This window comes from Xiphophorus hellerii, chromosome 3 (assembly GCF_003331165.1).
Source record: "Xiphophorus hellerii strain 12219 chromosome 3, Xiphophorus_hellerii-4.1, whole genome shotgun sequence".
NCBI lineage: Eukaryota > Metazoa > Chordata > Actinopteri > Cyprinodontiformes > Poeciliidae > Xiphophorus > Xiphophorus hellerii.
Window position 1 is genome coordinate 1,146,301 of NC_045674.1, and position 23,748 is coordinate 1,170,048.

The following is a 23,748-nucleotide window of genomic DNA, read 5'->3' on the forward strand; positions in this document are numbered from 1 at the left end:
CGCCTGCGGCGTGAGCGCGCGCGCCAGCTGCAGTTTCCAGCTGTGAGCTCGTGAGCCTGGACAGTCAGTTTCTCCTCCGGTGGTTCGGGTCGGCTCGGTTCGGACTGGTGCGTGACTTGTTGCTCTTATTCTCTCGGTTTGGACCCGGAACCGCCGCTCCTTCCTCCAGACCGAAACTTCACCCGAACCCCCCCCACTGCTGCCTCAGGGTTCGGGTCCATCCTCAGTTCCGAACCCACGGCTCGGTTTATTGTTTTCCATCATCATTCTGCTCTGCTGCTGGAACTTTTCAAACGGAACCGGTCCAGTAATGGGTTGGGGTTTCCCGGTTCTGCTGGCGGTTCTGCTCGCTCAGCTGTCGGCCGGGTTCCCGGACGGAGCGGACGTTCAAGGTAACAGAACCGAGCCGGACGGACTTCATTTCTCTAAGAGGTTCTGGTCCGTTGAGGCTGTAGAGGTTAATTAATTAGTGGTTAATTAACATATTAACTCGGTACTGATCGTCTCTGATGGGTTTGGCTGTGGAGCTAAATTGGTGCCATAAAGTTTGTTTAAAAAAAAAAAAAAAAAAAAATTCTGAAAAGTAAATTTTTTTCACTTCCGAATCTTTTATTTCAGTTTCAAATCATTTATTTTTTTTATTTTGAAATCTTTTTTAATTTCAAAACAGGTTTTCAGTTTCAGTATAATTTTTTTTTCTACAGTTTCAAAACTTTTTAGAATTATTTTTTCAGTCATATATTAAAAATCTGGTAAGCTATTTCTGGAAATGTCTTTGACGTGAGGAACTGATAGTTTAATGAAACATTATCTGGGCTGAAACAGCTGTAAACTTCTTAGAGCATCTAAATGAGGAAAAGACGCATTTTAAACGGAAAGCTTTAATTTTTTACAACGTGGAAATGAGCTCATGTGATGCAATCATGGAAAATTAAACTGAAGCTCTTAAAAACAGCAGCAGGAAGATTTGCTGTGACAACACTGCAGGAGAAAAACAATCAGACAGCTTTGATTCAATGCTGAGATTTAAAGAGGAGTGTAAGGAGCTAAATTGGGGCCATGATGTTTGTTCAAAAGGAATACAGAATTAAACTGAAAAAAGATTTGAAACTCAAAAATTATTGAAATGTTAAAAAAATAATCTGGAACTGAAAAAAAACTGAATCTGAAAAGGAGTTTTGAACATGTTTTTTCCAGTTTCACATCCTTTTTTTCAGATTCAGAACTTTTTTACAGTTTCATCTTTTTCAGTTTAAATTTTTTTTTTCAGTTTGAAAAAAATAAATTAAGTTTTAAATATTTCTTTTTTTCAGTTTTAAATTGTTTTTTTTTCTTTTGAACAAACTTCATGACCCCGATTTAGCTCCATAGAGCGTCAAAAGCAAACAAGGTGGATTAGCAGAGCAGCTGACGGTGTCATCCAGGAAATGTTGCTGTGGAAAATGGTCTCTACTGCCTGCATTTTGAGCTGTTAGCGACATGCTAACAGTCTTCAGTCAGAGGTTCCTTCAGATTTGTCGCAGTGACTGCTACAGGAAATCCTGACAAACGCCAGTCCTTCGTTCATTTTTTGGAAAACTTCAGATTTTCCCAAACAGATTAAATTTCTGCAGCTCCTTTCTGATATTAAGTTTGAAACCAGCAGCCGCAGACGTTCTGGAGACATTTGGGGATTTTTAGCCTTTTTCTTTCCACTGGTGAAACGTTTCTGTTTTGTGGCTTCAGTTTTTGTTTATTTTACCGTAGTTTCCTGAACCGTTCTTGTCCCGTAGTTTCCTCTGACCTTGGTGTGACATTCAGGCCCACATCCTGACTGACACCGACCCGTTCCACATTAGCTTCTGTTCCTACTGGAAATCAGCACATCATCACCGTCTTGGATTGTTGGGGGACGTTTTGATCCAAATGTTTTTCCACGGCGGTTTTATTGGACAGAAAGAGTTGGCAACCCCACGCAGGGATCGGTTCACTTCCAGGATTTATTTCCCAGAAATCCTGAACAACCAGCAGGAGGAACCATCAGAGGGAAACGCTTTACTGCGGCCATCAGTCTGGAGGCATCGCAGCTCGCTGGACATGTTGGATACGGGCCGTTTGGAAAGTTCAGTCAAAACTAACAGCAATCATTTGGTTTATTAATCCAGCCATAAGAAAAAAAACGGGTTCACAGTGTTATTCATTCATTTATAAATGTAACCGTTTCAAACTAAATATTCAGCATAGTATTTAGCTTGCTAACTAACTAAATAGCAAGCTAAATATTTAGCTTTAAGATGCATATTTAGCTAGCTCTAAACTAGTTAAATATGTAGTTAACAAGTTAAATATTTTGTTAGTAAGCTAAATATTTACCTTTAAGCTTAATTTAGCTACCTTGAGCTAGCTAAATGTTTAGGTAGCAAGCAAAATATTTAGCCTTACGTTAAAAATGGCCTTTATTATCTATGTAATAAATATTACATAATATTTGTTACCTAAATGTTAAATAATATTTAGCCCAAAGCTCAATATGGGTCAAATTGGGATATTTAGGGAATATTCACAATCACTTGCCAATATCAGGAAGTGGACCAGCAATGTAAAAGTTTTGTTTTCTTTCATTTAATTTGCAGCTTAATGTCTAACTAGCTAACAATATATTTAGTTTGAAACAGTGACATTTATAAATGAATGAATAACATGGTGAACATATGACTGAAAAATGAATCCCCCTTTTTATCTCCTAAAGATGCAAAATGAATCAAATTATTAAGTCTTGACTGTGTAACATTACAAACCCAAAGTTCTTCAATCGGCACAAACCTGAGACCTTTGAGTCTCTGTCCAGGCCGTGAATAATTCAGAGACATTTTGACATTTTTCATGTTTTTTAATCTTATTTCTGTCTGTGTGAACTTTGTTAAAGAGGATCAAGTGTTTTCTTGTCCACATATTGTGAAAAGTTTCAGCGTGTTACAAAGTGGAGTGAAAAGCTGCAGATCAAACCTAAAGTTTATTTAAAGTGACTGAAGTCTCCGGCATTTCGCTGACTCAGCGGTTTTCTGTTTCCACAGATATGAAAACTGTCAGGCCGCAGAACTCTGATAATCAGGACCAGGTTTTCAGAACTGGCCTCAAAAGCTCAGGGAACCAAATCTCAGTCTGTCAAACTGCGATTATGTTACAGAAACTGGGCGGTCTGGGAAGTCTGTCAAACCAGCAGCTGTGGGTTCAGATCCAGATGTTGGGCTGGGTTTCATTTCTAGAGCGGCTCTCCCTGATCAGTTAGACGGATTTTCCACAATCTGCCAGCTGCAGATGTAACGTTAAAGTGCAGCAGAAGCAGTGACATCATCTTGAATGACTTCATGTTTTCATCTCCGTGTTTCTGTGATGTTTGTCGCGTTTCTGCGTCTCCTCCTCCAGTCATCGACGTCCTGAGCCTCCAGGACTCCAAGCAGAACGTGGCGGCGGTGGAGAAGCTGTCGGGCGGTCTGAGCGCGCTCAGTGACGTCTATGTGGTGTCGACGATCCGACTGCCTGTCAAGATGGGCGGGATTTTGTTTGGGCTCTACAGCAAGCAGGACAACAGGAAGTACCTGGAAGTCGCCATCATGGGGAAGATCCACAAAGGTTGGTGGAAGTTCAGCGACTCGGAACGAGGAAACGCTTGTTACGCAACGAGACTTTGAGGCAAATAAAAACGGTTTCATGGGCTGTTATAAACCAGATTGGCTACTGAGCTACTGATGCTAGAGCTACTGATGTAGCTCTAGCATCATCAGTAGTAGCTTTAATGAGTTATGGTTCCTCATTAAATCAGGAACCATAACTGATTTAATGAGCCATTCGCAGTTTCACTAGCTAGAGCTAATGACATTAGCTTTAGCTAATGTCATTAGCTAGAGCTAACACCATAAGCAAAAGGTAAACTATTGGCAGGGGCTAACACCATGAGCTGGTGCAAGCACTATTAGCTAGCTCTAGCTAACACTATTAGCATTAGCTAAAAACATTTACCAGATTTGACACAACTGGCTTGAGCTAACACCATTAGCAGGAGCTAATGTAAATTCAAAACAAGCTGGAAGGTAATAAATTAATGTTTAAAGTGACATTAAAGCAACTTTAAGTTTTTGTAACAAACCGTTTGAGAAAGTAGAGAAATTGTTTAGATCTTGATGTTAGCCGTAAACACCTTGACTACTGTCGGGTTAGCAGTACTAACCCAACAGTTACTGATGCTAACTGTTGGTAACTGAATACTCCGTACTGTCGGGTTAGCGTTTTTCAACCGACTCTCTCCTCTTCATCCATTTGATCCTCCTCATCTTGTCTTTTCTAAAAGTTCCTGTTGTGGCTGGAGGGCGCTAGTGTTGTAGCACCTAGCGTACTACCCAGGGTGCATTGCAGTGTAAACAACACATTGACCTTCTGTAAATTACAAACTAAATAAGAATGTCTGGGTGATTACAACCTTTTATTTTCCTTTATTTCAGTTCCTCTAAGATTGTACATTTATTCTTTGTGTGGATTCTTTGACAGCTTGAAGCTGAAGTCAAATTTCTTGTTTCTGAACCTGGTGGCTGTTTGTGTTGCTCTCCTGCTCACTGTTTATTCTCTCAACATTTCACTTCTCTCCCACATAAACGAACTGCGGATAAAAGAAAAAGATCATTTTCAACCTAAACTTTTGCTCCTCAGTTCTGGTCCGGTACGTCAAAGCCGACGGGAAGGTCCACACCGTGAACCTGCAGAACTCCGTCCTGGCCGACGGACGGACTCACTCCATCATCCTGAGACTGGGTGGCCTCCAGCGCAGCAACATGCAGGTGGAGCTGTACGCCGACTGCCGATTGGTCGATTCCAGTCAGGGCGTTCCCCCATTGGTTCCTCTGCCCAGAGAGGCGGACATGGTGGAGATCCGACATGGACAGAAATCGTACGCCCGACTTCAGGTTAGAGGGATAAGAACAGCAAAGACTGTAGAACGCATGAATTAACTAAAGAAATCTGAATAACTGATCGTTTTACTTGGCTTTTACATGATTTTAGTTTGAAGGACGAAGCTGTGGAGGAGATTTAACATTCCTCTCCTCAAATGTTGCTTCTGATTTCTCCTGGAGGACCTCATGCTGTTCGCAGGCCAGAAGGGAAAGACAGTTTAGTCCAGGCGTCTCCAGTCCTTTAGAGCTGCTATCCTTCAGCTTTTAGATGTGTCCCTCCTCTGTACCTGGATCAAGTGAATCCCTGGTTACCAGAACTGGGTGACTGCTAGTGAGGGGGATTCAGGTTCGTTGGGGTTCCAGAGGTTAAAGGGCAGTATCTCTGGAGGACTGGGCTCCTGAGTTGGCCCCGTTGGACCAGGTCTCCATCGTTTCACTAATGTCTGGTTCTGTTCCAAGTTGGGCCTTTGTCCGGTGGCAGTGTCTTCCCGGCGGTGGATCGTGGACGGTCCATCTGCGAGCGGGAGCTGTGGTTGACACACCGATGATGTCATTTTGTGTGAGCAAATTGAGGGGCCAATTTCTCTGAAACCTTTCAGTCTATTTGTTCGCTGGAGGTTGCACCATTACAGTGCAGTTTGCTGCCAATCAAATCGTTTGCTCTTCATAAGCCAGATATCAAAACAACCTGCGTACACATTAACTTCAGTAAAACTGTTCAAGAAACACACAATCGATCCCCTAATATCTTATTTAGGTGATTTTGGCTCCACAAAGATGCAAACCAAACGTGTCATTGCATAACCGACCTTCTGATGAGGACAGAAGATGGTAATGGACAGCAGCCGTCTGTCGTAAGCACCGGTGCTCCTCGGTGTATTTGCAGATAAACCCGGCCCGGACCTTAAAGGATCTGCTAATGGAGGAACCGGTTGCTCTAGTGGGGAAGAGGCTGTAGAGGATCTTCCTTGAGGTTTCCTACCAGTGGGCCTGAAAACCGCAGGGCTCCGGGACGCGTCTCGATAAAGTACCTCAGCTGACCTCAGGTCTACTCTGAACTCTCGTTCTACTGAGGGACCTCAGTTTGGTTACTCTGAAGGTTTGGACCAGAACTCCTCCTTCACCTCGGTTCATCCTGATTCAAGATCAGACGTTTTCCTGTCGGTCAGGAAAACTTTCAGGATTTCTGGAGAGAATTTTCCTCTTTATTGGCCGATCTGTCCAGCAGGACCGGCGCGTCTCTGCGTCTGTCTCATCGGGCCTCTCTCTGTCAGGGCGCAGTGGAGTCCCTCCGCCTGGCTCTAGGGGGCAGCGTGGCTAAAGCCGGAGCGCTGACCGACTGTCCGTTCCAAGGAGACTCGTCGGCCTTCAACTCAGGTGAGCTCACCTGGATCCGAACCTGAAGTTCTGCTGCTCTGTGGTTCTGATCCAGATCGGTGATGAGTTCTTTGTTTCCTCAGTGAACGGAGAGGTCCAGTCCATCCTGGGTGAGGTTCTGATCACTTAACCGGTTCTGATCGGTCGTGATCTTTACTCTGATCTCTGATTGGACATCATGTTTGTGACATCATCTGTCAGGTGAACACACCAAGGCTCTGATTGGTCAGCTCATCATTTTCAACCAGATCCTGGGAGAACTGCGGCAGGACATCAGGGAGCAGGTGAGACACAGAGACAGGTGAGACACAGAGACAGGTGAGACACACAGACAGGTGAGACACAGAGACAGGTGAAACAGAGAGACAGGTGAGACAGAGGGACAGGTGAGAGAGAGAGAGAGATGAGAGAGGGACAGGTGAGAGAGAGAGAGACAGGTGAGACAGAGGGATAGGAGAGAGAGACAGAGACAGGCGAGGACATCACAAGGGACAGGACAGGGGAGAGAGGGGAAAGGTGAGGAAATCAGAGACAAGGAGATGAAACATTATAGGAGGTGATATTGGACCTCAGAGGACAGTTGAAAGGTTGGGGGAAAGGTGAGACATTGATGAAGTGAGAGACAGTGGACAGGTGAGACAGAGGGACAGGTGAGACATCATCCTGGTCTCAGGAGCCAACGGCGTGTCTGTCCTCAGGTGAAGGAGATGTCTCTGATGAGGAACACCATCCTGGAGTGCCAGGTTTGTGGTGAGTCAGCAGCTCTGTGGACGTCTCTGAATGACCTGAGGACCCGATTGAAGCCGCCCCCCGTCCGTCCCCCTGTCCTCCCATCCGTCCCTCCGTCTGCCTGCAGGTTTCCATGAACCGCGGTCTCGCTGCTCCCCCAACCCCTGCTACAGAGGAGTGTCCTGCATGGACAGCCTGCAGTACCCCGGGTACACCTGTGGACAGTGTCCACCTGGAACCACCGGCAACGGGACGCACTGCAGGGACGTTGATGAGGTGAGGACAGGACGCCACGAGGCGCCCGGCAGAGCATGAGAGACCCTGAGTGCTTCCTGTTTGTCGTCCGCAGTGTGAGCTGCAGCCGTGTTATTCTCCTGAAGCCTGCGTCAACACGGAGGGAGGCTTCAGCTGCCAGCCGTGTCCTCCAGGCCTGTGGGGGGCGCCGCTGGCCGGAACAGGACTGGACTACGCTAAGACACACAAACAGGTCTCACAGGAGCTGTGTTTAGATCTGGGGCTGTTATTTTAGTAATCAAGTCAATTATATCAATTATCAATTATTTTTTACGATTAATCGAGTTATCGAATAGAAAATATGATGAAGTAAAATATTGGTAAATTCTACCGTAACAAAACTATTAATATTAAATATCAACATAGGCCCAATTTTTCATATTAGTGCGTCCCTAACAATTACTTTCTGTAGTATAGAAAATTTACCTGCAACTATAACAGTTCATTTTTAAGTTAACCAAAACTTATAGAAATGATGTTGAATTCCTAGCTGGCTCACAAAGACACTAATAAACCAGTTTTTAGTTTTGATTAGATTTTTTTTAAATTTGTTTATTTCAAACAGGTTTTTAAAAACAAGAGAAAAGGCAACCAGTAGGAGAGAGAACACTGATTTAATCTCAGTTTAGTTTTGTATTCATCTTCAGTCAGTTTAATAGATAAACTCTCACTTTGTTCAGCCTTTTTTCTCTCATGTCATCAATGACATTTGGCTCCTTCGTCACACACAAACACACAAACAACAACGCGTCCGTTTGGATTTCGTTTTGGGAGACAGTTCTTCTGAACAGGAAAACGAGTCTTTCTGAAGTTAAATCTGTAAATTTGTCTTTAAAAAGCTCCTTAATTAACCGCTTTGGTGAGAAACGGAAAGTCCGTCATCATTACGTCACTGCAAACTCCCATCCAAAGCCGATCATTCTGTTTGTAGAGGCGCCTTTAGCAAATCCAGTCTGACTGCTCGTGTAAATAAATGTTGGACTGTGCGAGTTAGCAGCAGCAATCAGCTGCCGGTAATCCCAGTTTGAGTGTGAGTGTATTGCTGGGATGCAGCTGGAAACCATTAGAGCCTCTGAAGCAGCACAGAAAGCTCCCAGCTGTGGAAAAACCGCGTTCAGTTGGGGCGACATCATCTCACCGCTGGTAGGAAGTCGTTAACCTGCCGGGAAACGAGCAGAGGCGATCTGCTGCTGCGTTCTGCGGAGGTTTTAGTTCTGACATCAACCACTGATACAAGACGAGATTAAATTTCCTCCTTTTGTTTGCAGAATATTCACTTTTTACCAGATGGATCTGAGACCTTTTCCAGGGAAATTTCACAAGATGTTCCTGCCAGTTAAGCTTTAAAATCCCGGCTGGACCTGTGTGTGTGTTTCAGGAATGCGTGGACATCGATGAGTGTGTGGATCTCCCTGACACCTGTGCATCAAACTCGGTCTGCATCAACACTGTGGTGAGTGGAAACATGAGAAGACGCTCAGGTTTTATTCACTGATCCTGATCCAGACTGGCTGCCAGCGTCTAAAGCGATCCCATCAACGGTTCTGCTGCAGATCTTTCACCTTTAGAGGATTCTGTTTGTTCGTTCAGGCAGAAAAAATCCTCGAGAAATGAGCCAGTTTTTACTGAGGATCCTGGCAAGACGGCGCCCCCTGGTGGACATTTAGCTCTCCCGTCTCTTTCAGGGTTCCTACAAATGCGGAGGCTGTAAACCCGGTTTCTATGGCAACCAAACATCTGGCTGCTCCCCCAGGAAGTCATGTGCTGCGTTGGCCTTTAACCCTTGTGACACCAACGCCCACTGTGCCATGGAGAGGAACGGAGAAGTTTCCTGCAGGGTGAGGGGCAAAACTCACAGCAGAGGAGCAGAAGTACAGATGGAAGGAAAGAAGGACAGGAATAAAGCACGTTTTGCATCCAGTTATTAATTGGTTAACCAAACAAATCTGCAGAATGTGGCAAGTTCTTTATCTGACTAATCAATTAATTTTCAGAATAATCGATTAATCATCAGAATAATTGATTACTAAAATAATCGTTAGTTGGAGCTCTGGGATGTATGAATATATTTGAGCTTGAATGTTTAATTTTAGCTTCGGTAAATCCCAGCATGCATCAGGTTTTTGCTGGGGTTGGGCGTTTTTAGAGCAAATCAAATCTAACTTCATTCCGGCTGTAACTAGTAATCAATTAGTGCATTGATTAATCGATTGTTCTAACATTAATCGATTAGTCAGATAAAAAAATTGTTGCATTCTGCAGATCTTTTTGGATTAATCATTTAATAATTGGATGGAGAAAGTGCTTAATAGGAGGTTTTTTACAGAATCTGAACCCGGTGAAGCTAAAACTTTCACTTCTGTTCCGATCAGAATTACAGACGTTTTCTCTATCTAAAATTCAAAATGTTTATTTTTTCATACAGTTTTGATGTAATTTCTGCTCAATTATAAATTATTTTTAAATTATTAATCCCAATTAATTGTTTCAGCCTTAAACTTTAGAGTTTCTTTGGAAGTTTTTCATGTGTTCTGCGTCCTGAATGTGTTTCCAGTGTAACGTTGGCTGGGCCGGAAACGGACACACCTGTGGAATGGACACGGACATCGACGGCTACCCCGACCGCTCTCTGCCCTGCATGGACAACGACAAACACTGCAAACAGGTCAGATCGCACCTGGAAACAGGTCAGGTCGCACCTGAAACAGGTCAGGTCGCACCTGGAAACAGGTCAGGTCGCACCTGAAACAGGTCAGGTCGCACCTAAAACAGGTCAGGTCGCACCTGGAAACAGGTCAGGTCGCACCTGGAAACAGGTCAGGTCACACCTGAAACAGGTCAGGTCGCACCTGGAAACAGGTCAGGTCGCACCTGGAAACAGGTTTGGTCGCACCTGGAAACAGGTCAGGTCGCACCTGGTCAGATGGTACCTGCAAACAGGTCAGGTCGCACCTGGAAACAGGTCAGGTCACACCTGGAAACAGGTCTGGTTGCACCTGGAAACAGGTCAGATCGCACCTGGAAACAGGTCAGATCGCACCTGGAAACTGGTCAGGTCGCACCTGGAAACAGGTCAGATCGCACCTGGAAACAGGTCAGGTCGCACCTGAAACAGGTCAGGTCGCACCTGGAAGCAGGTCAGGTCGCACCTGGAAACAGGTCAGGTCGCACCTGAAACAGGTCAGGTCGCACCTGGAAACAGGTCTGGTCGCACCTGGAAACAGGTCTGGTCGCACCTGGAAACAGGTCAGGTCGCACCTGAAACAGGTCAGGTCGCACCTGGTCAGATGGTACCTGCAAACAGGTCAGGTCGCACCTGGAAACAGGTCAGGTCGCACCTGGAAACAGGTCAGATCGCACCTGGAAACAGGTCAGGTCGCACCTGGAAACAGGTTCAGATGGTACCTGGAAACAGTTCATGTCACACCTGGAAACAGGTCAGATCGCACCTGGAAACAGGTTCAGATGGTACCTGGAAACAGGTTCAGATGGTACCTGGAAACAGGTCATGTCACACCTGGAAACAGGTCAGATCGTAAATTTCCCGCAGTTGCTTGTCAGCATTATGATGCGTTGGTGAGACATTGAACTTGTCCATCAGGACAACTGCGTGTTTACGCCGAACTCGGGCCAGGAGGACGCGGACAACGACGGAATCGGAGACCAGTGCGATGAGGATGCAGACGGAGACGGCATCAAGAACGTGGAGGTTAGAAATCATCCGGGTGTAGATGCTGCTCCTACTGCCGCGGCCGCGGTCTGCCTAACGTCGTGTTTGTGGTTCAGGACAACTGTCGTTTGGTCCTCAACAAAGACCAGCAGAACTCGGACAGCGACTCGTTCGGAGACTCGTGTGATAACTGTCCCACCGTCCCCAACAGCGACCAGAAGGACACGGACAATAACGGACAGGGAGACGCCTGCGACCAGGACATCGATGGGGATGGTGAGGACAACCTGCCCTCTGCTGGTGATCACAGGGAACAGCAGGCATCTTCCAACTGGGAGGATTTCAGTTCACTGATTTGCAGCATGAAATGCTGAAATGACTCCAATAAATGATATTGAGCATCAGGAGGCCAATCTGGGTTTTTCTGGTTGGATCAGAATCTGTCAGATTTCACACAAACTTAAGAAACATTCAGAAAATAATTTAAGGTTTCATGCCTCATAACTTTCATATTTTTGATTTTTGTAGTCAAAGCCCCTTCAACATTCATAGAACATCAGGATTTTGATAACTTTTTAATATCCGATGTGCCTTAAGGCCAGAGTGACCAAATTTCACGGTGACACCTCAGAATCTCTCTCTCAAAATGGCCGACTTCCTGTTGGCTTTAGGACTTACCTAATGTGGGGGTAGAAAATGTGGGGGTAGAAAAAATACATTGCATCTTAGCCATCCAAGTTTTTGTTGTTTTTTTTTAAACTGGAATTCTTAATCATCCCAAAAGGATAATCTCCCTTTTGCACTTTTTATTTGTCAAAAATAATATTTATGTGTCTTGTTTCATTGCTTTTAACCTGAACGGTGGCCGGCTTTTGAACTTTATTGGCATGTTTTTTTTTGCAAGAGCTGTCATTTTATTTCCAGTAATAGTAAGACTTTTTTATCTTGTCTTGAAGGCTTCTTCTATTTGTGTACCATATTTCAAATTTCTGTTTTTCCGTTTAAAACTGATTAACTTTATGACTGACTCGTATGGAAAATTTGAGATTTTGTGTAGGACTAGGCCTCCGAAAAGCCAATTCATTTGATGGAATAATAACAATAACCAGAACCGTTACAATGGGCCGTCGCGGTGCTTTCGCTGCTCGGGTCTAATAAGATTGTTTGGGTTACGTTAGACATACGCATTACAACAGACTTACCTGAAAACAGTTTATAGTTGGTATTGCCTAGAAAGTCCAGTTTGTTTGGTGAAGTGTGAACGCTAATCGACCAAAAACGTGAACTCTCGTTCGTCTACAAACCTTGGTCTGGGTTGGGTTGAAGTGAACGCTGGTTCGATTTAAATGTTTATGTGAACGTTAAGCGGACCGGAGACCGATCCCTACAGCCCAGGGCATTCTGGGTAAATACAACCAAAGCTAACGCATTAGCCCAGCGCTAGCAGAAGAAATGGCTCGGGGTTTTTAGCCAAAGACTAAAGAGAAATCTTCCAACTGCTAAAATCTGACACCTCCATCTTGTTTCCATTTGGTGAAGAAGGAAGTTGCTCTCAGTATCTTCAGAGGTTTTGTGTCGTTTCCTTCAGTGGTTCTTGGTGCAGCGCCCCCACAGGCCAGGAGGGGAACAGGTTGGTTTGACTCAGAGCATAGAGAAAGAGAACCACAGCAGCTGGAGGTGGAACAAGTGTTAATGTTTTGGTTCCAATAGAACAGAGTTTGTCAGACTATGAGAAGGGAAAACACCAGGCTAGGTGGTAATGTTGCCTCCTTCCTTCAGCCTTTCTGTAGCCTGCTTGCTGTGTTTGGGGCTTTGGGGGTTTCTCTCCTCCTGGGTGGTCTTGGTGTGGGCACTTGACCGCTTGGGTTACCGTGTTCTGGGCTTGGCCAGCACAGACGAGGACAGCGGTGTGGCAGGATTGGGGTAATCTCATCCTGTTCCCCTTTGACCTGTGGCAGCTGCTCCTTTGCCTTGCTATTGACCTGCCTCTCTACCTGCTATGGTACCTTCAGTCAGTCTGGCCAGGTCTGTTGTGTCCTTCTGAAGTCAAGTTCGTCTGTCCTTTGCTGCTCTTAGGTGATGTAAGTTGCTCACATTCACCCACTCTGCACAAACACAGAGACAATTAATCTCAAGCCTGAAATGTTGAGTCTAGGTTTAAAACACTCCAATCGGTTGTTGGATCAGCCTGTTTGTGTGTTCAGGTATTCCCAACGTTCTGGATAACTGCCCTAAGGTTCCCAACCCGATGCAGACGGACAGAGACAGAGACGGAGTTGGAGACGCCTGCGACAGTTGCCCTGAACTCAGCAACCCCATGCAGGTTCTGTGTCCTCCAACAGCAACCTGGCTCATTTAACCAGCTCTGATTGGTCAGATTTTTACTGTGTCTTGTTTTGCAGACGGATGTGGACAATGACCTGGTGGGAGACGTCTGTGACACCAACCTGGACTCGTATGTCTGACAAACACAACACCTTCCCCTACTGTCGTCCAATCAGTTTAGGTTGCTGAAACCATGACAACAAGGCTGAAATACTCGTCTTGCCGTTCTTCTGTTGCCGCAGGGACGGAGACGGTCACCAGGACTCCAGAGACAACTGTCCCGACATCCCCAACAGCTCCCAGCTGGACTCCGACAATGACGGCCTCGGAGACGACTGCGACCACGACGACGACAACGACGGCGTCATTGACGATTACGACAACTGCAGACTGATCGTCAACCCGAATCAGAAAGACTCCGACGGTACCGAGCAGTACCAGAATCCTGATTGGATTGAACCTTTCTCTCCAGTCTGGACCCGTCTCTCTTGTTTCTGTCTTCAGCTAATGGAGTCGGAGACGTCTGCGAGAACGACTTCGACAACGACGCCGTGATGGATCTGATCGATGTGTGTCCAGAGAGCGCCGAGGTCACGCTGACCGACTTCCGAGCCTATCAGACGGTGATCCTGGACCCTGAAGGCGAGGCCCAGATCGACCCCAACTGGGTGGTTCTGAATCAGGTGACTGACAGCAACTCATTGCTGTGCTAGCTGTTTCCATCCTGTTGTCATGCAAATATTGAGCAAACTTTTAAAACGTTACAAAAATAAAATGTGAATTAGGCGTGTTTCCATCTACTGGTTGGTGTGAATTTGTTAGACGTTGACGCTACGGATGGCTGTAATAAACAGGAAGTTAAGGTTGTAAACTAGCATGATCCAGAGGTTTTCAGAAAGCTCTAATTCTCCATCATGTCAACTAGCATTAGCGATCTGAAGGCCTAGCTTCACCTTTCAGTGTCACAGAATGACATTGGGCCGAATGATTTCCTCTGGAGAACAATGGACTTTTAATGGTCTGGAGATGATCTTTGACCCTAACTTGCTTCCTTCTTTCCTAGCTGCTAGTTAACTCCCTTCCTAGATTCCTAGGTATCTGGCTGGTTCTTGGTAGAAAAAGAAAGAAAAGAGAAAGACGACAAATAGAAATTGTTGAGCTCATATCAGTTTATCAATAGATTGATTTATTGCTTGTTGGGACAGGCCAATGTTTCCTGGAGCGTGTTCCTCTCTGAACTGAACAGAACCGTTTGAATGACATGAAGCCGAGTAAAAACCCTCTGAATGTATTAATCCGCCATTCTGTTGTCCTCAGGGCATGGAGATCGTTCAGACGATGAACAGCGATCCGGGTTTAGCTGTGGGTGCGTTTCCCTTCGTTCCGATTGAAAACCTCAGATTCTGATGGATCTGGTTCTGATCCGTCAAACCTCTGTGTTTCTGCAGGCTACACGGCGTTTAACGGCGTGGACTTCGAGGGAACGTTCCACGTCAACACGGTGACGGACGACGACTACGCCGGCTTCATCTTCGGGTACCAGGACTCGTCCAGCTTCTACGTGGTGATGTGGAAGCAGACGGAGCAGGCGTACTGGCAGTCCGTCCCCTTCCGGGCCATGGCCCAGCCCGCCCTGCAGCTCAAGGTTCGGCTTTTCCCCCAGGCAGCCTGCCCAAGGCACCAGCAAACTGAAAACCAGAATGCCTGAATTTCAGCACTAGCCAGAGAGATAAATGTTTACATCTGTTTATTCAGAATAAATACTATTTAAAAATTCAGAATTTTGTTACTACAGTTACAATCTGATGCTACAAGTTAAATCTTTAATGTTCACTAGTACATTCCAGCAGATTATAACCAATTATCCCTGATTGCTCCTAAACTCAGCCAGCTAAGCCCCGCCCCCTCTTCCAGGTTTCACCTCACCTGGATGGAAACGAAACTGAAATAGACTTTGAAACTGAAAAGAAAGAGAGAAAACTATTTGAAATTGAAAAAGATATTGAGACTGAAAAAAATGTAACTAAAAAAACAAAGAAAAATTTTCAAATGAAAAAAAAATTTGAAACTGAAATAAAGTAAGACTTAAAAAATGAACAAAATTGAAGAATAAAAGAAAAATTTTGAAATGCATTTTTTAAGATTATTTTTGAAAAAAACATTTTGACATTGAGAAAAATTGAGAATTAAAAAACGATTTGAAGCTGAAGTCCTGGGTCCTGCAGGCGGTGAAGTCTCAGACCGGGCCGGGGGAGTACCTGAGGAACGCCCTGTGGCACACCGGAGACACGCACGGCGAGGTGAAGCTGCTCTGGAAGGACCCGCGAAACGCCGGCTGGAGGGACAAAACGTCGTACCGCTGGCAGCTGAGCCACCGGCCGCAGGTCGGATACATCAGGTCAGACGGGTTTAATATGAAATATTAACGCTGTCTCTTTAAGACAAAGTAGCTCCATTAAATGCAGGAATTAAAAAAGATACAACACAAACAATGAGTTCTGTGAAAAGTGTTTGTGTCCTACATGTTTCTGCTTTTTAGTTCCTCTGAATTTTTTATTAATATTAATAATAATAAAATTAATATTATTAACATAGCTTGAGAAAAACATAAAGAGCATGTTTTTGGTGTTTATTTATTAAAGGAAAAAAATGTCAAAACCAACAGACTAAAGACGTACAAACATAAAGTCAATATTACAAGAATAAAGTCAAGATAACAGGAATAAAACTGTAAAATAAACCATACAGTCATATTACAATTACAGTCATAATAATATGAGAGTAGAGTTAAAATATTACGAGAATAAAGTTGTAATAAAATCATCCGGCAATAAAGTTGAATTATGAGAAATAAAATCATAATAATTTGAGAATAAGGTCGCAGTATTACCCTGTAAAGCTGAAACAGTATAAAGTTGTAATAACATGAGAATAAAATCATGTGACAAATATGACATCAGCATAAAAGTATTATCAGCAGCAGGACTTTGAAGTAATTAATCAACAACTGAATATAAGAAAAAACCACAAACTGATCTAGTCACATAGATCTAGATAAATCTATCCAAACTTTTCTCATTAAACGACTTTTTATCATAATTTTACAACTTTGTGGTGACATTAAGACTTTATTCTCATGATTAAAAACAAATCTCTGACCCTGGCATCAGTACTCTGTATGAAAGTCCTGTGTGGTATTTAGTGTAGTACTCTGTAGTACTCTGTAGTACTCTGTGGTACTCTCTGTAGTACTCTGTGGTACTCTGTGGTACTGTAGTACAGTACTCTACAGTACTACTGAGTCGGACTCTCAGCCTGCAGATGTCTCCTGCACTCGTCCGTTATTCGTCTCTTTTCTCCTTTTTCTTTTTACTGCATTCTTTCCCCTCTGAACCTCCTTTGTGGCCCCGGGGCCCCCGGCTCCCCATTGTACCCGTCTCCATGGCGACCAGCGCCCTGGCAGGAATCCGCTGCGGCCGCCGTTCATATGCAGATTAGATGCAGAGACGGAGCGAAACTCTGGAAGAGTTTATGAGGGAAAAACTGAACTTCCCTCAACTCTGGTGTAGGTCCGAAGAGCTGCTGGTCCGGAACCAGGTGGTACAGAACCAGGTCCAGAACCAGGAAGTCCAGAACCAGCTGGTCCAGAACCAGGTGGTACAGAATCTGCTGGTACAGAACCAGGTCCGGAACCAGCTGGTCCGGAACCTGAAGTTTGAGAAGCACATCATGTCCACCTCAGTCTGTCAGGAGGAAATTAAAACGAGGGAGAGAAGATCTGTGGAGAAGATCGGAAAAATATTCTGTGATCTTGGAAAGAAGCTACAAAAGACGAGTTAGATAGATAACTAGGTAGGAAGTTAGCTAACTAGCTACAGAGTAGGTTAGCTAGTTAGCTACAGAGGAAGTTAGCTAACTAGCTACAGAGGAAGTTAGCTAGTTAGCTACAGAGGAAGTTAGCTAACTAGCTACAGAGTAGGTTAGCTAGTTAGCTACAGAGGAAGTTAGCTAACTAGCTACAGAGGAAGTTAGCTAGTTAGCTACAGAGGAAGTTAGCTAACTAGCTACAGAGTAGGTTAGCTAGTTAGCTACAGAGGAAGTTAGCTAACTAGCTACAGAGGAAGTTAGCTAACTAGCTACAGAGGAAGTTGGCTAGTTAGCTAGGAAAGAAAGAAGATACCTAGTTAGTTAGTAAGGAAGGATGATAGTTGGTTGATTGATTGATTGTTTCATTTACTGGTTAATGGAATGATTGTTGCGTTAATCAATCGATCGATTGATTGATTATCCGGTTTGGTTTTGTTTTCAGAGTGCGGTTCTTTGAAGGGACGGACATGGTGGCGGACTCCGGCGTCGTCATCGACACGACGATGAGAGGAGGCCGACTCGGCGTTTTCTGCTTCTCGCAGGAAAACATCATCTGGTCCAACCTGCGCTACAGATGCAACGGTAAAAACCGCTGCGCCTGCGGCTCTCTGTGCCGCTCGGAGACTTTCCTTTAAAACTCTTCTTCTGCTGTTTCAGACACGGTGCCTGAAGACTTCGCAGCGCATCGTCAGCAGTTCCTCATGCACATTCATGTCTGAGCGCGGCAGACGGACTGCGGACACACGGCGGCTCTGTGGGAGCCGAGCGCCTGACTGGGAGCTGGAGAAACAGAAACCAGCCATCATCTCCAGTGTTTCCACCTTTTCACTCCATAGTTTTAACTCGGCTCTACTGCAAAGCTTCAGCGTTTTCGCCCTTTGATTTGGCTGTTTCCATGAAATAACCCGATCTGCTACCATCAGGAGAAGAGATGTTCCACCATGTTTGCTTCTGTCCTGATGACAGAAAAAGACTCGAAAAGCTCTTTGAGGTACAGTTTGTTTCTGCTTCTGCCACTGAAAACCCAACAATCATTTGTGTTAACCGTCTCCAAATAAAACGTGACAGTGTGGACGATGCGTCTCCAGCTTTTGAGCTCATGAATCGAAGCGTTTTCCTTCTGCGTGGAGCACCAGACTCCTTTCTGCGACCGGCTTTAACGCGGAGGTAAATAAGTCAAAACGTCGTCAGAGGTTTTGACTCACCTGTACGTGTTGCACACCTAACAATAACTATCCCTGGAAGTCGTGCTGAGAGTTTCCTGAACGCCCTGTAGGCGTCACTAATGAGTCGTTAGCTGTAAAAACGTGACCGCGGGGTTTTCAGCTCATCACTGAGAAGATTTAATATAAAGGGCATTATAATTAAAATTTCTTGTTATGACAAGAAATAAAACTTGTCTCCTTAAAACAAAAAACTAAGAAACTTTCTCATTTTATCAAAATAAAACTTGTGAAAGCAAAGAAAGTTTCTTGTTTTAAAAATGACATATTTTTTTATTCCAGGCACATAGCGCCATTTTATAGCAGAATCGAGTAACTGAAATTGGGTCTCTGTCTCTTTAAGATGCTCCTGCTCTTTCTGAAGCTCTGTGTCCAGGAAGTCATCACAACATGGCTCCTCTATTAACCTTCTAAAGTTTTTACCAGAGAAATAACGAGCTCAGCAGTTCCACCAGTTGTTTGCTAATTGCTGCTGGCTAGTCTGAAGGAGCTGAGTGGGGGAGGAGCTGCGTCTCGAAGGCGGGACTATGTCCCACCAAGCGTTTAGGCACCCCGAATGGTTGCCAGGGAGATTAGAGGATACATGAAAATATCAAGGCAACACTGCAGGTTTGTTTATGATGGTGGAAAAATCAAAAAAGACGATTTCACATAATGCTGCCCCTTTAAGAAGTTTTATCGTCAAAACAAGAAACTGAGATACTTTAATAAGAAAAACTATACTCATCTTAAGATGAGAAACTTTGTTTTAATGCGTCTATATCTCGTTAGAGTTTTTCTTCATACTGAGATACTCTTTAAATTTATTTCCTCTCTGGCAGTTCATCTTCCCTGCTGATGCGTCTGATTTCTTAGCTTCATGTTTCTGTGTTCGCAGAATTCAAACGTTGATTCTTGACAATAAAACTGGAAGTGATTATTTCCCGCATCGCTTACACTGTAAAACATGCGTAGTCACTCCAAACAACATGGAGCGGGTCAAAAGGTTCCTGCAGTGGAAACGACAAATCTGGAGGCAGACTGAACTTCAGCCGCAGGAGGAGGAAACATGGTGGAAACATGTTTGAATTTGTCACATCTAGTCATCAATACCAGCTTCACACACTGGAACCACAGAAGAAGAACAGCAAGATGAAGCTAATCAGCTGGAATCAAAGTGTCCTCCATGTTTTATGGTTTTAATAAACAACCAACCCAACAACGACCCCTTCGTTTTTTAGGATTTATTCTCAGATGCTGACTGTCAAACAGGGAAACAGACACCAGAACCAAAGTTCTGAGACAAAAGCTTCTCAATCCTAATTATTTATACATTTCAGAAATTTCTTTACCAGGCCGTCAAACTCCAGTCCTGGAGGCCCGCTGTCCTACAACCTTTAGATGAGCCTCTGCTGCACCTGAATAGAATAATTAGGTCACTAAGGCTCTGGAGAACTGATCCACACCAGGAGGAGGTAAATAAACCGTTTCATTCCAGTGTTTTGTACCTGTGGCTCATCTAAAACCTGCAGCACAGCGACTGGAGGACTGGAGATTTGATCTAGAGAAATGTAAAACCATTTGATTTAACCAGTGGTGGGCAGTGCTAACTAAAAATGAGTTGTGCTAACTGTAAAGCTCTGCACTGCCATGGTATTTAATGGAAGCTAATGCTAAAGTGCTAATCACGAACATTAGTTCCACTAATGTTAAAGCATTATAACAACAACGTATTAGTTCAGAATCAGAACACCTGTCATTATACAAAACCACAACAAAAATACATCTGCTAATGATAAAGCTACATCTACAGGTGTTTAGCAGAAGCTAATCTTAAAGCACTAGTCATAAACATTACCTTCGCTAACGCTAAAGCCCTGCGCTGAGGCCGTATTTAGTGGAAGATAATGTTAAATTGCTAACTTCAATTCAAATTACATTTGCTCTTGTAAGTCTATAACCCAGTTTAATTCTGACATTATCATTTACATATTAAATCTTATGTATAATTTTTATGTTTACAAAATTATAAAAATGTATAAAAATATGTTATTTCTATCTCTACTGTCTGTGTTTTGATTTTGCAAAAACTTTTCCCGCCAAAATATAGGCGGGAAAACAGAGAGCCAAAATTTCAACACAGATGTTGAACTTTAGTCAACTGAAACTTTTTAAAGCAGCCAAATAAATTAGCATGTTAGAATTTATCCAGAAAAAAGTTATTTAGATAAAGCTAAGTGTGCTAAATGCTGATTATCTTCAATCAGCGCTAAACAAGACGTTAGCTGGGCTATTAGCGGACGTGTGCTCACCACTGTGTTGAATTATTCACTCCAAGTTTGACTTGTGCAAAAAACATTAAAAAGGCTTTAAATTTCACAAACAATAAAAGTCTAAGAAATTTCAAATAGATAAAATTTGTTTAAATTTCTAGATTTTTAACTGGAGTTGATCAAATTAACTCCAGATTCTTTAAGAAACTGAGAAGTAGCCCTTTAATTTAGTGCTGTTCATCACAAAGGATTTGAACTCAGGACTTTCTTGATACTCAGCATAAAAAAGGAGCATAAAACTGCAGCAGACAGAAACCCGAGGGTTGTGCCGCCCTGGGCAGAGAGCCATGCAGAAAGAAACCGTTCCACGGTCATAACCGTGTGATGGTGAGGAGAACCGGTTTTTTAAGGTTTAACGAATCAAAAAGAGAAATGTTTAGTGAAAATTTAAAAAATTCAAACTCTCGCAGGAAAAGTTTGATTTTCTGATGCGATTCTGAAGTTGTTCACAAACCATCAGCCGATCGTTGCCGTTTCTCATCTCCTGAAGCCGCCGGACGGCGTGTCACCTGCCCTCCTGGAGGCGAGCGTGGGGTCGCGACCCCTGGGCCGGGGAGGCCGGGACGAGTGCAATATTGGAGGGACATGACAACAGTGCACCGCATCCCGAACCTGCCCGCCCCCGGGAGGAACCTCACCGAACGCCCTGGAAGAAAAACATGACCTTTAACCTCCAAGACTGTTAGCCTTACTGCCCCAGAACCAGCTAGAACCAGAACCAAGACGGTCCAAACTCAGCAGGACATGTACCACAACTTTTGTAGCTGGACTGAAAAAACTAGAAAAGATTTAGTTTTTTTTCTTGGCAATAAAAACATGATTTAGGTGACCTTTTATTTAAAAAAGGTTTTTATAGTGTAAATAATTGCAGAAGTCAGTGGATAAACGCAACATTTACTGTGAAATTAAAGGGAAAGAAGAAAGACTGGTTATTACAAGATGAATACTAACATTTTTGTGAAAACATGTCTCCATCTGCATCAACAATCTGCGCTGATGAGACAAATTTCTATCCCATATGGACCACACAAAATAAGACTAGGGGCCACAAATGGCCCCCGCGCCTCACCTTGGACACGCTTGTCTGAGGAATCCATTCATTCTGAATAATGGAGGGCAGAATGAATCGTGTTAGCGTGTCACCAGCAGGTTATTTCTGTTTCTAGAAACGTCTCCGATGAACCAGCCGGTGGAGGGAAACGCGGCCGCATTCCAATTCTTTTGTTTCTCTAAAACCTGATTCTGATCGTTCACAAGGTGACTAAACGTTTCAGACGTGCTTCAGTTTGAAGAATCCGTTTTAACCAACAGGTCTGTTGGTGACAAAAATCTAATTAGTTTTATTTATTCATGTTTTCAGTTTTTTGGGGAAAAATGCATCTTAAACCTGTTTTTAATAAAAAATTATTTTAAAATCCTAAAAATAAAGAGCTCAAACTTCCATCCACACATAAATAAAAAGTGTTTTGTTACACATTACTTGTGTTGCTGAGCAGCTTGTTGGAAATGAGCTGATAAAATGTTTAATCTTTACTGTTAAAGTTGATCTAAACTGTTAAATATTGTTATTTTTAGTAAAAGTTCAGTAAGTTTTGAGTCTAAATGTTTGATAGAATCGCCTCACCTCCATGCTGGTCCCGCTGCTCCGGTTCTGTGGATCGTCCCGGTCCGTCCGCTCTGTTTTTATCTCCCTCCTCCTCCTCTTCCTCTTCCCACCCTGAACTCCAACAAAGACCCGGAGCTGCTCAGCGAGGCGTGCAGGGGCCCCGCGTTCAGGGGAATTAACCTGTTTGACCCTGCGGGGCCGCCGTCGATCCAGCGCCGCGAACTTTACGTTAAAAATAAATAAATAAAAAGCTTCAGGTGAGGCGGAAACACCTGAACCCGATTCACCTGCAGAAGCAGCGCATCCTGGCTGCAGGTGGAGCGCAGAGGGCGCCCTCTGCAGGAGGAGTATCACCGGAGCAGGGTGGTGCTGCCCCCTGCTGCCTGGCCGCAGGTACTGCAGCCCAGGTTCCTCTTTGTTAATCATTTATTTTTGTTTATCGGAGCTTAAATGGTTCCGCCTAGAAACATCTCAGCAATTTAAACTTTGGTTCCGGACTCAAACCTTCTTTTCAGTCCGAACAGCTAAATAAATAAACAAATAAACAATAAATAAATTAGCTAATCCCGTATAATTATTTAAAATAACTGTACTTTACAAGTAATTATATTAATCAATGCATTAATTACAATCATATACATTTAAATTATTTTATTAGAATACTTACTTGATTTATAAATGTATTATATTAATTTAAATCTTTTGCATTTTTTTTATATTTGCAATTAATTACAGAAATTACAATCTTGTCTAATTTGTATTATTTTATTATTTGCTATAATTAAAGGTTGGATTTATAATAATTAATGAATTTTATTCTTTCATTTCTAAATAATACATTAAGTAAATCTTGTGCATTTGTATTATTTTATTTATTACAGTTTCTACATTTATAAAAAAAATATTGCTTTGATTTATTAATTCATTGCATTTTATTGTCATTTGCAATCAATTACATAAATTATTTTATTATAATTCTGTACATTTGCACTATTTCATTATTTATTATGAATAATTTCTGGATTCAAATTAAGTTATTACAATAATTAATGCTTTTGGTTATTTTCTTATTCATGATCAATTATATTAAGTCATAAATAATACAATTTAATTATTATCCAGTCACATTATCAGAAAATTTCCAAACGTCCCTAAAAGATATTTCACTTTCTGTTTTTTATACTTTTAATCTGTCAGAATAAATAAATTATTAGAGAAACTTTATTTCAAAGTTTAACATCATGTTACCAACAGAGTTCAGCTTCCGGAATAAAAATAGACGTCTGCAGTGTGTGTGTCTCTGTGTGTGTGTGTGTGTCTCTGTGTGTGTGTGTGTGTCTCTGTGTGTGTGTGTGTCTCTGTGTGTGTGTGTGTCTCTGTGTGTGTGTCTCTCTGTGTGTGTGTGTCTCTGTGTGTGTCT

At 43.3% G+C, this 23,748-nt stretch overlaps 1 protein-coding gene and 1 long non-coding RNA gene across 2 annotated transcripts; one reads left to right on the forward strand and one right to left on the reverse strand.

The window, feature by feature from the left end:
* On the forward strand, nucleotides 1-19,614 carry thbs3a (thrombospondin 3a). The gene is made up of 23 exons (XM_032558576.1): nucleotides 1-392; nucleotides 3,406-3,612; nucleotides 4,684-4,937; nucleotides 6,200-6,302; nucleotides 6,386-6,412; nucleotides 6,504-6,586; nucleotides 7,001-7,052; nucleotides 7,159-7,307; nucleotides 7,381-7,518; nucleotides 8,704-8,778; nucleotides 9,011-9,163; nucleotides 9,880-9,990; nucleotides 10,927-11,034; nucleotides 11,112-11,271; nucleotides 13,200-13,318; nucleotides 13,398-13,450; nucleotides 13,563-13,744; nucleotides 13,825-14,003; nucleotides 14,638-14,686; nucleotides 14,769-14,965; nucleotides 15,546-15,718; nucleotides 17,630-17,769; nucleotides 17,845-19,614. The coding sequence occupies exons 1-23, from the start codon at nucleotides 311-313 to the stop codon at nucleotides 17,904-17,906; spliced, it is 2,856 nt and encodes a 951-aa protein (XP_032414467.1). The 5' UTR covers nucleotides 1-310; the 3' UTR covers nucleotides 17,907-19,614.
* On the reverse strand, nucleotides 10,516-10,915 carry LOC116717310 (uncharacterized). Its single transcript, XR_004338724.1, has 3 exons — nucleotides 10,843-10,915; nucleotides 10,620-10,707; nucleotides 10,516-10,583 (listed from the first exon to the last, which is right to left on the reverse strand). It is a non-coding gene; the product is annotated as an uncharacterized LOC116717310 (long non-coding RNA).
* Nucleotides 19,615-23,748: the final 4,134 nt, after the last annotated feature.

Coding starts and splice junctions, on each gene's coding strand:
- thbs3a (XM_032558576.1), top strand. CDS start 311: ATGGGTTGGGGTTTCCCGGTTCTGCTGGCGGTTCTGCTCGCTCAGCTG. Junction 11,035..11,111: donor ACGGCATCAAGAACGTGGAG/GTTAGAAATCAT, acceptor TTTGTGGTTCAG/GACAACTGTCGTTTGGTCCT. Junction 15,719..17,629: donor CCGCAGGTCGGATACATCAG/GTCAGACGGGTT, acceptor TTTTGTTTTCAG/AGTGCGGTTCTTTGAAGGGA.